We start from the raw sequence: 14,485 nt of genomic DNA, 5'->3' as shown, positions 1-14,485 counted from the left end.
GAAAAGTTCTTGCTATCATATTGTTCATTAATCTTTCATTTAAAGGGGAAAAAAATGAAGAATTTTATGACCAATTTTGGGGGGGGGAGGTTCTTGCTCTCATATTGTGCAGTAAATATTAGTTATTCTGAGGCACAAAATGGTTCATTCAATTTAAAAATTGCACTGTTAGTGTTTGCTGGAAGCTGTATTAGTCGTTGAGCATATTTTAGAAAACAGCAAGATTTTTCCTGTCCTCAGGAGTTTATAATGGAGTCAGATCACAGTTTGTTTCTCTATCTGTGATCCTGGTGTCAACAGTGTCCGTTTCACCTGGGAACCTGTTAGAAACACAAATTTCAGGCCCATCCAAGGCATACTGAATCAGAAATTCTGCAAGTGGGGCCAGCAAGCCATGACCCTCTAGATAATTCCATTGCACACTGAAGATTTAAGACCCACTAGTCTGGATTAGTAATTTGTGAAATTTAGCTAACATTTGTTGAGCAATTGCCACATCATTTATCCCAATGAACCCATGGGTTCATTAACCCAGCATTCGGTTCATCCCTCAGCACCAGTTCTGTTTACCAGCGCCACTGTTTACCAAAAGTGGCTCACTAGGCACTTGCATTCCACGCCCAGCTCCACGCCAGCCAGTCGGGCTTCTTACCCATTTAAAGTTCAAGAATAGGTTGAGATTGTTTTGGTCCCAAGACCTCTAATCATTTGCTTTACCGGATAAAACTGCATGGTTTGTGCAAGAGCGCCAGCTATCCTGAGGGAAACTTTAGAGGGAGCCAGCTACTAGATGGTTCAATTAGTCTTTCGCCCCTATACCCAGGTCGGATGACCGATTTGCATGTCAGGACCGCTACAGACCTCCACCAGAGCTTCCTGTGGCTTCGCCCTATCCAGGCATAGTTCACCATCTTTCCAGTCCTAAAGTGTGCTCATGCATAGGAAAGTAGATATCCTCTGTCTTGCTTAATGCACTCCTAGTAAGTAGTAGAGTTTAAATTCATAGTTTCTCTCTCTTTTTAAAATTAATTTGACTATGCCAGCTCTTCGTTGTAGCATGCAGGATCTTTAGTTGTAGCATGTGGGATCTAGTTCCCTGACCAGGGATCGAAGCAGGCACCCTCCATTGGGAGCACAGAGTCATAGCCACTGGACCACCAGGGAAGTCCTCAGTCGTGTCCGACTCTTTGCGACCCCATGAATCGCACCACGCCAGGCCTCCCTGTCCATCACCAACTCCCGGAGTTCACTCAGACTCACGTTCATCGAGTCAGTGATGCCATCCAGTCATCTCATCCTCTGTTGTCCCCTTCTCCTCCTGCCCCCAATCCCTCCCAGCATCAGAGTCTTTTCCAATGAATCAACTCTTCTCAAGTCCTAAACTCAGTTTTTTGAGAATACAGACTGATATGTTGCATTTTATTGGTTTCTGTATCCCTACTCTGGTTCTCAGTCTTGGCTGCACATTAAAATCACCTTCAGTGCTTTTAAAACTGGCCAGTAAAATTAGAATCCCTAAGGTTGAGGAGCCTGAATGTGTGTGTATATAATATATAAATTTATATAATATGTAAAATGCCATTATACATCATCTAATCCTATACACAGTTCTATTTTAAGGAACCAGTAGCTTTAAAAGTTTTCCAGGTGATTTCAATGTGTAGAGGTAATTGAAAGCCACTGATATGGCACAATGGCTTACATGTATTACTAGCTGCTGCTGCTGCTAAGTCTCTTCAATCGTGTCCGACTCTGTGCGACCCCATAGATGGCAGCCCACCAGGCTCCCCCATCCCTGGGATTCTCCAGGCAAGAACACTGGAGTGGGTTGCCATTTCTTTCTCCAATGCATGAAAGTGAAAAGTGAAAGTGAAAACACTCAGTCGTGTCCGACTCTTAGCGACTCCATGGACTGCAGCCTACCAGGCTCCTCGGCCCATGGGATTTTCCAGGCAAGAGTACTGGAGTGGGTTGCCATTGCCTTCTCTGGTATTACTAGCTAATACTCAATAAATGTTTGAATAGTGAATGAATGGATATTTAGATACTCTTTTTACTGATGAGGTCAAGTGGCTGCCCAAGGTCACGCAGCTAAGAAATAATATAACAAGAATCCAAGTCCAATTCTGACTCTAAATTCCAAGAGCTTTCCATGACTACATCATACACCAAGGCAAACAGCATTTAGCAGGCTAGCAGAGCACCTATTCCAGGAAACTCTGTAGCTTTTAATAATTACAGCACCATAATATTAATATAGGGACATTAATGTAATGGAAACCTAAAAATAAGTAAATATTGTATTATTAACATGGGTTGGCATGTTTAGGCACAGCTATCTATACCCACCTTTCCACGACCAACTATGTATTGTAAAAGGTAATTTATTTCAGCAAACATTGAGCACCTGTTACATCAGTCATTGCTCTGTGGGCTATTGATTGGCTGTTGCACACAGTCCTTGCCTTCAAGACTCTCACAATCTAGGAGGGAGACAGGTATATAAACAAACTAATATTGGCTGAAAACTACAATAACAGACATATAAACAAGCTACATATTTTGCCCAGAGGAAGGAAGGATTAATTCTAGAGGTAGGGAGTTGGGAGACAGTCAGGAAAACTTTACAAAGCAGGCAGTACTTCAGCTGGAGTGGGCTTGTCAGAATTTCTCTACATTGTACCCAGCACTGCAAGTGGGATATGGATATCCACTTTGATTAATTGGTTAATTCATACAGCAAAGGGGCACTGTCTTTCTGGAGAGCTTGCCAACCTGTGGGACAAACCCAGCCATTCCTTGCTCGAGAATCGAGGCCCCTGCTGCTGCCATTTTGGAATCAGCTTTGGAGGAAAGCAGCTGGAATCAGTCCATGACCCCATCAGGGAAGGCACCATCCCTGAAAGGATGTTCATTAGTGATAGAGCCCACAGAGCTAGTACTCTGAGTCCTGAATAAAAAGTCCATGAAGAAGAATGGGGGACTGGGCGGGCAGAAATTTTCACTATAATTAGCTCTGGGAGTAACACAGCTGGGGGAGGAAGGGGAGTACAGCCGGTAACTATTTTGGGCGCAGCTCCGATTGACAGGACACGTGTGTGGACTGTACTGATCTCAGGGCCAGGCTGCCTGCCTGTGGTGTGTGGTGTGGGGGGGAAGGCCTAGGGCAGCAGAAGCAGGACAGCCAGACAGGCCGGACGGGGTACCAGCGCCTCGACTTCTCTCCTTGGGACGCTGTCCAAACTCCGAGGGCCATAGGCCAAGCTGAGCGATGGGTGCTGAGGAGGAGGTGCTGGTCACACTGTCAGGGGGAGCCCCCTGGGGCTTCCGACTTCAGGGGGGGGCCGAGCAGAGGAAACCTTTACAGGTGTCCAAGGTAAGGGAGCCTATATTGAGGTTTCAGGGAAAGGGGAACCCAAGGGAACTTGGGAAAAGTCACATGATGGCCTATAGGGGAGAAGTGGGAGGCTGTGAAGAAGTGGAGTGGGAGTGGGTAGGTGGTCGAGGGAGCATGCTCAAATCTGATGGGGTGGCGGGAGTAGTATCTGAGCAGTGGCTTCTTGTGGGGGGCTATAGAAAAGGGAATCCCTGGTTTCTGGGAGCAGAGAAAAAGAAAGACTCTGGCTCGGTTCCCTGTGATACCATAGGAGCAGAGGCCCAGAGCTGACCCTCCAATCTCCTGGGTCTGTGCCTCTCTACTCTAAACTCCAGGAATGTAGGGAAGGTTCTCATTTCTAACTAAACTGGTGTGTGATGAGCTGAAGCTGTCTCATCCAGCTCAGCCCAGCCCTGCCCCTGCCTTCAGTCCTCTTTCCCTACGCCAGATCCCTTCTCTCACTAGGCAAGATTTATTTTAGGTACTAGGAGGGTTATGGCAAGATTTGACCTGTCAGATGAAGTTGTTACCATTTTGGTTTCATAGCACAAGCTTATTTTTCTCAACTGTAAAATGTAGGTAATAATAGTACCTACTCCATGGATACTAAGTTCTGAAGGATTAAATTCAATAAAACATGTTGAGTGCTTGGCACTGTGCCTAACATTTAGTAAGCACTCAGTAAATGATAGCCACTAGTACTATTATTACTGTAACATACGTATGTGTGTGCACACACGACACACACACAATCACAATCTCAGAATCTGCTGGACTCCCTCCAGTCTGGAATACTGTTCTAAAATCTTGACTGTATAGATAACGGTGCCTAGGATTCCAAGGACTAGAAGACAAAGAATATTGGCTAGTATAGATATTTCCTTTGGAGGAAAGCCTTGAGGCGATAACCGCCATTTCCAGTACGTCTCTCCCAGGCATTTTTCCCCAAGCCTCTTTGATTTAGCGATTACGCTACCTCCCTTCATATGATGTTATTTTCTCCAGTTAGCACCTTCTTCCCTCTAGATTGACCCCCTTAACTGTCACCCCTTGCCCCTCTCCACCCTTTCTTATCCTCTAAAGTAATGGGTTGGCCAAAAAGTTCATTTGGATTTTTCAGTAAGATAGTAGGGAAAAGCCTGAACAAACTTTTTGGCTAGCCCAATAAAATCCCCTCCACACATGGTTCCTTCCTGTCCTAACTCCTTTCATTCTATTCCCCCTTGGAGCCCTCCCTCACCTACAGTCTCTCCTCCAACACCTTCTCAGATCCGAAGACGAAGCCAGGCGGGCAGAGCAGGACTCCGAGAGAGGGATCAGCTTTTGGCCATCAATGGGGTCTCCTGCACCAGCCTCTCTCATGCCAGTGCCATGGGCCTTATCGATGCCTCAGGGAATCAGCTTGTTCTCACTGTGCGGAGGTATGGATTCCTCCACCCCAGCCTATCCCCAGCCCCTAGTCCAGGGCTTCCGTTAGTAGCTGACTTCAGCTACTAACAAGTACCTATTTCTGCTTGTGTATTTTGCTGGAGCATGGATGTTTGTGTATGCCTCTCAGAGCACTTGAATGTGGGTATGTGGGCCTGTTTTAGACCCCTTGCCTGTCTCTTCATCATCATATCTCTATTTAAGCCCATTTCCACTCAAAGCCTGCCAAGCAGATTTGCCTCTCAGTTCATCTTCAAATCTCTACTCTATCCAGCCCATCCATTTCACCCAAATGCCAGTCCCCTCTCTCCCCATACAGCCTTCTCGCATGTCCTCCAGATCTCTCTAGCTATCAGTCATCCAGCTCATTTCTCAAGTTCTGTCATCTTTCCTATACAGGGTAGAGGACGAGGGACCTGTGCGATCTCCATCCCCGGGTGAGCTTCAGGCACGGTCACCCTTGTCTCCACTGAGTCCTGAGCCCCCAGGAGCTCCAGTTCCCCAGCCTCTCCAGCCCGGGAGCCTCCTCTCGCCCCCTGACAGTGAGGCTTACTATGGAGAGACAGACAGTGATGCTGATGGCCCAGCCACCCAGGAAAAGCCCCGCCGACCCCGCCGCCGAGGCCCCACAAGGCCCACCCCTCCAGGAGCCCCACCGGATGAGGTCTACCTGTCTGACAGCCCTGCAGAGCCGGCACCTGCTGTCCTTGGCCCTCCCAGCCAGGGTGACAGTCGTGTGAGCTCCCCATCTTGGGAGGATGGGACAACTCTTCAGCCACCCCCTGCCGAGGCCCTGCTGTTGCCCCATGGCCCCCTCCGGCCTGGCCCTAATCTCATCCCTATGGTGGGGCCTGTTCCTCACCCAGTGGCAGAAGATCTTACCACCACCTATACCCAGAAGGCCAAACAAGCCAGTGAGTGCATGAACTCCTTTTCATTATTCAGGATACTTCAGTTTGAGTCCTAAATCTAAGCCGCCTTCACCATACATTCTATCAATATCTACCTTATGCTTTCCTTGAATACAGTCTTGGGAATAGGTGGAGAAGAGGAAGGGAAAATAATTAGTCTCACGATCCCCATTATTTTTGCTGTTTGAACCAGTGGGATAAAAAGATACAGGGGGTTCCTTCAACCTAACCCAGGAACGGCCTAAGTAGGGAAGTTGGAAAAGGACATGAACTGATGAAGAGTTTGCCTATTGTTGTGACATTGCTAGATGTCAGATGGGTGAGGGGAGCACAGACATGGGGCAGGGGAGTATTTAGAAGCAGGACAGGGACATAGGGACTCTTCAGTGTTACTACAGGCATAACATCAGAGCTGCCTTTGGCATTGCTAGTTCCATGAAGATTCCTGGGGACTGGGAGGCTATGGAATAGTCATGAGATCCCTAGGAAGTGGTGGAGGGAGAGATCTTTGGCTTCTTATCTCAGGCGATAATGTAGGCCTGGGCAGAAAAAGCCTATTCCACTTATCTCAGGCTCTCTACTATTTTTGATGTGAGCTACAGTACAAGGTTTAAGAGTGAAGTTTCTCCCTGTCTTACGCCTCCCACAGGACTCCTTCCTTGTCACCTTGGAAATCTCAGGATTACCCCTCTAGTTCTCATCTCTCGCTCCTCTCCCCCACCACTCTGATTCCTGATCAATAGAATTTTGTGCCTCTGAGTCTGGAATAGAGGCTAAGGACATGACAGTTCACCCTCTGACATTCCTGAGAGTGTCCCATGTCCCACAAAGAAATTCCAGATATACACTTAGGATCCCATGCTTAACCCCAATTCTCCTTTTAGCACTCTCTCCCTTCCCCATCATGCTGGATGAGACTGTAGTTAGTGGCTCAGGGATATTTTTAGCCAAGCAGACCTCATTGTTCAGTGCACTGGAGTTGGGGGGGAGGGGTAGGCAGGTGCCCATGTCCATCACACCGGGGCTTGTGGGGCAGCTGAGAGGAGGGAAGGGGCCAGGCTCCAAAAATAGCACAGTGAGCTCATTCAGCTGCCAGCTCAGGGGCCAAGACAAAGGGGCTTTAAAAGGCGTGGGGGGTGGCTCAAGCTGGTCCTGCTCCAGCCAACACTGCCTTTCTCGGCATGGAGACTTTTGAGCCCATCAGCCAAGAGCCCCTCAGCCAAGCCAGCTGCGACAAAGCCCCAAACCCAGTTCCTGAGCTCCAGGACCCATTCTATGCAGGTACTACCCTCCCATAGCCAAGAGAGTTCTGGAATCTAGAATGAAGGGGACTATATCAACACTATAGGAAGGGAGGTCTTTGGGAAAGATCTTACCCTCTTACCCCCTTCTCCTTGTTGCCTTCCTATTCCTTCTTTTCTCAGGAGTTTCACTGCCCTTTTCTCAGGATGGGCTAATGCTATGGCCACATGTCACAGGGGTTTGTGACAACATGAACTGTGGAAAACTCATGGAGAAAGGGTGTGTGTGAGAGAGAGAAGTGTGAGTACTCTATGAATATATGGAAGCATGTGTGTAGGAGTCTCTGGGAGAAGATATGAGTGAACAAGACATTTGTGTGCAGCTAGTATCAAGAAAGCTTTGATAGTAATGATTACTCATAATGGACCTTAGGTTAAATGCTAAACTGACCTACATTATCTCACTGAATCCTCATAGCAACTCTGTGAGGTAGCCATTAGCCTCATTTACAGATGAGGAAACTGAACTTCATTGAGATGAAGTAACTTTCCCAGGAACCAAAATCTGAACTAAGCTATGACTCCAGTGCCTATCTCTAGTACTATTGTGTGGTACAAATGTTGGAATGGGTGGAATGACCGCCCAAATTAGAAAGGAGCTTGATATCTTGAGTGGAAAGTAGGTGGAATTTCAAGAATTTTTCAGGAGGAACGGGGGATCACGGATTAGAGAGTAACTGTGTCCAAGTCAGGGTCCTAGCAGCAGGGCAGCCTCTCCCATTTCCTGGCCCCACCTCCCAGGCCCCACATGGCCTGGGAGGCCCTGTCCTGGCTCCCCCTTAGCGCACAGTCCTTTTGTGCCTGCCTGGTGGTGGTGCCTGAGCACTCTACCTAGAAGGTTTGAAATAGGGGGGCAGCTTTGACTCTAAAAGAAGCCCACCTCACTCCCACCCTCAGCTTGGGGGAAAGGAGACTGTATCAACTGGTGACCTTGAGATATTCTAAAGATTTGGAAGCTCGCCTTGGAGAGCAACACTCTGGCTTTTCCTGCATCTCGGATCTGAGGCCATCCCTGGCTGTGAGTAGCAGGGGTTTAAGGCACAAAGGAGTGCCTTGGAGGTTAGAAGGCACGAAATTGTGTCCCAACTGTTAGTGACAGTGTCTTGGCTAGGGGAATTCTGGGAAGAAGAGCTATCTGGGCTATGCATGTATGTTTTTGTGTGGACACATGGATTTACATATGTGTCTATTAACTGGGGTGTATATAAGCTAGAGTATATGGGAATGAGGGAGAAAAATACATCTGAGAACATAAGCTCATAGGTCTTTCCCTAGAGCCATATTCTTGTTGAAATGATGTGTGGGAGTTATTTCTGTGAATGTATATGATGTGGCTTAGGTGATGGTAGTGAAATTATGAATGAAGATCCCCACTGCTAAGGATCCTTTTATCCTTAGTATAGGGTAAAGGGCAGGAAAAGGGGAAGTCTCAAACTTTCCGAGAAGCCCTCTAGCGTGGACTCTGGTGGGAGAAGTGTCCCTTCTCATCCTTTCTTACCTTGGGACCTGCTTCATGTCCTTGCCTACCACGCAGAGTGACCCCCCCCATCCCCCACCCTCACACTGCCAGCCAGAAATGGAGGGGACAGGGGGGACAAGCGGGTGGTGTGAGTAAAAGTGATTTCCAGAAAGACAGGAGCAGAGTAGAGGGAGGAGAGCTGTGTGGTGAGTGGTGTCAGGGCAGCCAACTAGGCTCTGCCTTCCCTTCTATCGTCCTTGGTTTCACCTTTCACCTCCACTCTGCCCCCAAGTCAGAGGACTCTGCCGCAGGTAGGAGAGCCCTTGTGGGTTAGGCCAGTGAAAAGGCCAGAGGTAGAGGCCTAAAGGAACTGGGAGGAGGAGGAGAGCCTTGGGACTCACAGATGCATACTGACCACCCGCCTTCTCCTCTCCTCAGAGCTACAAAGGGCAGAGAGCCTCCAAGAGAGGAGTGTGAAGGAGGCCAAGACCAAATGCCGGACGATTGCAGCCCTGCTCACTGCAGCCCCCAACCCCCACTCCAAGGGGGTACTGATGTTTAAGAAACGTCGGCAGAGAGCCAAGAAGTACACCCTAGTGAGCTTTGGGGCTGCAGCGGGGACCGGCGCTGAGGAGGAGGACGGCTTGCCTCCAACCAGTGAGTCCGAGCTGGACGAAGAGGCTTTCTCCGACGCCCGCAGCCTCACCAACCAGTCCGACTGGGACAGCCCCTACCTGGACATGGAGCTAGCCAGGCCGAGCTCAGGCACAGCAGAGGGCCGGGGGCTGAGTGAGGCCTCCGGGCGAGGGGCCCAACTCTTTGAACAGCAGCGCCAGCGCACAGCCTCCATCACCCAGCAGCCGGCCCAGGAAGTTCCAGTGGCCACGCTCAACGGGCAGGGCCTGCAGTCTCCACCTCGGCCACAAAGCGCTCCGCCAGAGGCGGCTCTGCTCCCATCCAGCCCTTCGCCAGCCCCTGTGGCCAGCCCCAGACCTTTCCTCCCTGGCTGTGGAACCTCTACCTCAGCTCCAAGCATATTTAACCGTTCAGCTAGGCCCTTTACTCCCGGCTTACAAGGGCAGCGCTCAGGCACCACCTCGGTTATTTTCCGGCCTCTAGCTCCCAAGAGGGCAAATGAGAGCCTGGGAGGCCTCAGCCCCGCCCCACCGCCTTTCCTGTCTCCTCCGCAGGGTACCACTCCTGTGCCCAGCCTCACTTCAGGGGTTCCCAGCCACGTGCCAGTCCCCGCTTCCCCCAGCACCCCACGCCCCACCGGCCCCGTGACGGCCACCAGCTCCCTATACATCCCAGCCCCTAACCGTCCTGTTACACCAGGCGGAGCCCCAGAGGCCCCCGCCCCCGCTAGCGGAGCTGCCATGACCTCCACCGCTTCTATCTTCCTGTCGTCGCCTCTGCGACCTGCTGCGCGCCCAGAAGCGCCTGCCCCTAGCTCCGCGGCCCCTGAGCCCCCCAGCGCTCGGGAGCAACGCATCTCCGTGCCAGCTGCTCGCACGGGCATCCTCCAGGAGGCCCGGCGTCGGGGAACCCGAAAGCAGATGTTCCGGTCAGGAAATGAAGAGACGAAGAACTCGCCCAACCCCGAGCTGCTATCGTTGGTGCAAAACCTGGATGAAAAACCCCGGGCTGGGGGCGCGGAATCTGGTGCCGAGGAGGATGCTCTGAGCCTCGGGGCTGAAGCCTGCAATTTCATGCAGCCACCAGGGGGCAGGAGTTACAAGACGTTGCCTCACGTGACAGCTAAAACCCCGCCTCCAATGGCTCCCAAGACCCCACCCCCTACGACTCCTAAGACTCCACCCCCAGTGGCTCCTAAGCCCCCTTCTCGAGGGTTCCTCGATGGGTTAGTGAACGGGGCGGCCCCTTCGGCTGGAGTCCCTGAAACACCAAGGCTTCAGGGGAGGGGAGGGGAGCTGTTTGCCAAACGTCAGAGCCGAGCGGACAGGTATGTGGTGGAAGCTCCACCTGGTCCTGGCCTTGGCCCTCGGCCCAGAAGCCCTTCTCCCACCCCCTCACTGCCCTCTTCCTGGAAATATTCACCCAATATACGTGCTCCACCTCCTATTGCTTACAACCCACTGCTCTCACCTTTTTTCCCCCAAGCTGCCCGAACTCTCCCTAGTAAGACCCAATCCCAAGGGCCTCGGGCAGCCACTAAGCAGGGTATCAAGGCTCTGGATTTCATGCGGCACCAGCCCTACCAGCTTAAAACTGCCATGTTCTGTTTTGATGAGGTTCCCCCGACTCCTGGACCCACCTCCTCAGGGCCTCCCAAAACTGCCAGAGTCCAGGAGATCCGCCGATTTTCAACTCCAGCGCCCCAGCCCACTGCGGAACCCCTAGCCCCCACTGTGCTTGCCCCCAGAGCAGCCACTACATTGGATGAGCCCATCTGGAGGACAGAGTTGGCCTCAGCCCCTGTCCTTAGCCCACCCCCTCCTCCAGAGTCTCCCAGGGGTCTTGGGACCTCCCCCAGCTCCTGTGGCTTCCAAGTAGCCAGGCCCCGGTTCTCAGCTACCAGAACAGGATGGCAGGCTCATGTGTGGAGGCCCGGGGCGGGCCACCACTGAACAGGGCACAGCTCCCAGGCCCAAGGGGAGGTGGAACATCCAGTTCCTAAAACTGCTTCTCCTTCCCAGCGCTCTCCCTGCCCTGCCCCCCCACCTCAAGCAGGCTAAATTTCCCCCTGCCAGAGATAGTTTTGTAGTTGGTGTCCTGTTCCCCAGCTTCCTCCTGGCTCCCAACCTCCCTGCTGCTTTCCAACCTACTCTCTCTGCTTTGGTGTCTGTGCTTCTCTTTGTAGTTCCTTGCCTGGATCTCTGTCTTTAGGTCTCTTCACCTACACTCCTGTGCTGGTCCTTATTTCTCTACATTTGTGCCTTTTTCTGTGGGCCTTGTTTTAACATTCAATGAGAAACACACAGGGAAGTTACTACTAAGACCTCAGGAGAGAAGCTCACCACCAGACAGGCAGCAAAGGGACTGAACTGACTCCTATTTGCATTAAGTTACTCGCTGTTCCTCACTCTTCTTTCCTAGCTTGGCTGGTATATTCCTAGGCATGTGTATGTCTGTGAATGTGTGTATGTGCAAGTGTGTGCCTGAACACAGACGTGCTCTTCTGTCTGAGGCAAGAGTAACAGGAGAGGTCTAAATAAAGACCCAATCTGGGTCTCACCTTTGCACTGATGAAGGAAGAGTCAGCTGTCCTCACATAGAATGTCTGGAGGGGAGAAAGAGGTTGACTAGAGTTAAATATCATCATCTACAGCAAATGTAGAGCATCTTGTGAAATTCACAGAGTGTGAGGAGACACGAAGGACCAGGGCAGTTTGTATGGGTTGAGTTACATCAGTTAGACCAGGAATAGAACTAAGAATTCTGTTCCTCAGAATTTCAGAAAGCTAACAACTTGAGAGGCCCATGCTGAGCAACAAAGCATCCAGGAAATGAAAGAAAGAAAATGTCCTCTGAGAATGACCAAATCATTGGCTTCATGGCCTCATGAACCTAAGACAGAAAGGAAGGGGAAAAGAACCTTAATGTGGCGAGTAAGCTAGAAGCCAGAAGCAGGACAGAAATGAATGAAATGGATTGAGCCTTAGAGAGGAGCATGGTTAGGGTGAGTGCAGTGTTGGTGGAGTAAAATTGGATAATAAGAATCCAGCCATGTACAAAAGGGGGACTGGGAAAAAATATGAGGAAGAAGTATGTATTTGTTAGAGAGAAGGGGGATGATGGTAGAGGGATGCGAGAATGTGTGCTGAGTGTTGAAAAAACAGGTATAATCTGTGTTCCCTCCTGTGAATCTGTTCCTCTGTCTTCTGCAGCTTGTCATAACTACCTGGGAAAGGGTAAGGAAACACCCAGAGCCAAAACCTCTTTTTAGTGCTATCCCATCCCTCAAATCCTAGCTCTTTTTCCTTTCCAGCTTGAGGTCCTGATCTCTGTCTTAGAGAGATATGGACTCCCCTCTCACCATGACCACCAGTCACTTTTACTGCTTGACCTGCAAACTGATCATTTCCTTTGCATATTGAGTGTGAACCACAGTGCTTTGGTTTGTGCACAAGAATAAACTTATGCCCTATATCTTCTGTTGTCATCTTGTCTAGTTTCTTGCCTAAATCCAGGTCTCCCCTTCATCTTATCTAATTCACTTTCCTGATCCCTGATCTTTTTCTCAGCTCCTGTCCTCCTATTTTTTACTGTTTTGCCCTTCACCCCCAGGCCTTTTGCTCTTCTCTACCAATTTTGTCCTGCCCCCATGTAGCCACCTCCATTCGGTTCCCTCTATCTAGATTCTCCCCTTCTCCGTCCCCTGCTCCATACTTCTCAGATGAGGCCTCAGCTTACAGAACCAAGACAATTTGAAAAGGCCCTCTGACCCTTTTGCCATCAACATTTTCCAACTGCCTGGAGGAAATGAAGGGAAGGCAGTGGCTGAAGGTGAAGGTGGGGTGAGAGAAGGAAGAGGGAGAGAGAAGGCAGATCAGCCTGGATTGAGACTAATAAAAGAGAAGGCACTGACTGGAAAGCAGGCTGCTAAGCTGCTAAGTCACTTCAGTCGTGTCCAACTCTGTGCCACCCCATAGACGGCAGCCCACCAGGCTCCCCCGTCCCTAGGATTCTCCAGGCAAGAACACTGGCGTGGGTTGCCATTTCCTTCTCCAATGCATGAAAGTGAAAAGTGAAAGTGAAGTCGCTCAGTCGTGTCTGACTCCTAGCGACCCCATGGACTGCAGCCTACCAGGCTCCTCCACCCATGGGATTCTCCAGGCAAGAGTACTGGAGTGGGGTGCCATTGCCTTCTCCGGAAAGCAGGCTAGACTTAGACTTTTGAGAAGTGAAGTTCTGTTATCCCAGTTTTACCAGCAGGGGGCAGATTTGTGCCAATAACCAGGCCTATGACTCTGATCCTGTCACAAGTAAGCAGCCTCAGAAAATTCCACTGGAGGAGGGCATGACGACCCACTTCAATACTCTTGCTGGGAAAATCCCATGGACAGAAGAGCCTGGAGGGATACAGTGCATGGGGTTGCAAAGAGTCGCACACGATTGAAGGGACTGAACATGCACGCATGCACACACACAGAATTCCAAAGGAAGGGCTCAGAAAGCCTACAATACATATTCTATCTTCATTCACATAGTAGTTTTAGGTACTCAATCATAGACGACCAAAATTTTGGTTGGTTTTTGTGGGTTTTGAGGGGAGGATGGTAATGATGACAAAATCATGTTTTCCTACTTATGTTTTTTCGTCTAACTGCTTTTTTGGGTTAGGAGAGAACAGAGGAAAAGGACAAAAGATGAGGTATCTGGAGGCTAAACTGGTTTGGTCAGAGGCCAAGTAGAGAGGAGCAGGGAGACCTTTTGGCCTCTAACCTGAACCTATAAAGTTCAGGATGGGAAAAGGACGTGGTCAGGAAAAGTGGATAGCTCACAGAAAGACAAAATGGTATTCTGGGAGCTACAGAAGCCACTTCCTAAGGCGGCTACAGCACGGTGGTGGCTACAGCAGAGGTGAAGCAGCTGGTTGCAAAACCTGAGCAGAAGACAGGAGGATCCAGGATGTTCTTGCAGCTACTAAGAAAGGGCTCAGGCAAGTGACAGACTTCCCTCCAGGGTGCTCTCAAGCTTGTGCCCCAGCCCAGAGGCTTCTGTAGACCAGTGTGAATGGGATAGTCCAGATCCCATGGGGTGTGTGTTCCCTTTGAAGAAAATTCTAAGTAGGAACCTCAGAGAGTAAAGCCCTGGCAGGTCAGAAGCCTCCATGTCCTTCTCAGGAAGAAGCGTATCTATCCAGGGAGAAGTGACATCTGTCCTCTGAGCAGGCTGAGCTGAGCACCCCAACAGCAAATGGTAAAAATGAGGAAACTGGCTCAAGTTTTGCCCCACATCATCCCTGACAGCCTAAGCACGGGATTTGGTTAATTTGGTCCCTTATCCTGCTAAGATCTGGTCCTCCCAGCAGAAAGACCCGCTTAGC

General features: G+C 50.2%; 1 protein-coding gene across 3 annotated transcripts; it reads left to right on the top strand.

Moving 5' to 3' along the window:
- The first annotated feature begins 3,137 nt into the window (after positions 1-3,137).
- On the top strand, positions 3,138-14,358 carry SYNPO2L (synaptopodin 2 like). Of its 3 annotated transcripts, XM_070781928.1 has the most exons (5): positions 3,138-3,376; positions 4,646-4,797; positions 5,204-5,718; positions 8,914-10,438; positions 14,283-14,358. In XM_070781928.1, exons 1-5 carry the CDS (start codon positions 3,272-3,274, stop codon positions 14,338-14,340), a joined length of 2,355 nt encoding a protein of 784 aa, XP_070638029.1. In that variant the 5' UTR covers positions 3,138-3,271; the 3' UTR covers positions 14,341-14,358. The 3 variants fall into 3 exon arrangements, with proteins under 3 accessions (XP_070638029.1, XP_019809427.2, XP_070638030.1); XM_019953868.2 differs by lacking the exon at positions 14,283-14,358 and having other exon boundaries at positions 3,140-3,376; positions 8,914-12,585; XM_070781929.1 differs by lacking the exons at positions 3,138-3,376; positions 4,646-4,797; positions 5,204-5,718; positions 14,283-14,358 and adding an exon at positions 6,842-6,996 and having other exon boundaries at positions 8,914-12,585.
- Positions 14,359-14,485: the final 127 nt, after the last annotated feature.

This window comes from Bos indicus, chromosome 28, assembly GCF_029378745.1.
Source record: "Bos indicus isolate NIAB-ARS_2022 breed Sahiwal x Tharparkar chromosome 28, NIAB-ARS_B.indTharparkar_mat_pri_1.0, whole genome shotgun sequence".
NCBI classification, from domain to species: domain Eukaryota; kingdom Metazoa; phylum Chordata; class Mammalia; order Artiodactyla; family Bovidae; genus Bos; species Bos indicus.
The sequence above is the reverse complement of the archived record's forward strand: the minus strand, read 5'-3'. Positions and strand labels throughout refer to the sequence as shown.

Coding starts and splice junctions, on each gene's coding strand:
- SYNPO2L (XM_019953868.2), top strand. CDS start 3,272: ATGGGTGCTGAGGAGGAGGTGCTGGTCACACTGTCAGGGGGAGCCCCC. Junction 3,377..4,645: donor AACCTTTACAGGTGTCCAAG/GTAAGGGAGCCT, acceptor ACACCTTCTCAG/ATCCGAAGACGAAGCCAGGC. Junction 5,719..8,913: donor CCAGAAGGCCAAACAAGCCA/GTGAGTGCATGA, acceptor TCCTCTCCTCAG/AGCTACAAAGGGCAGAGAGC.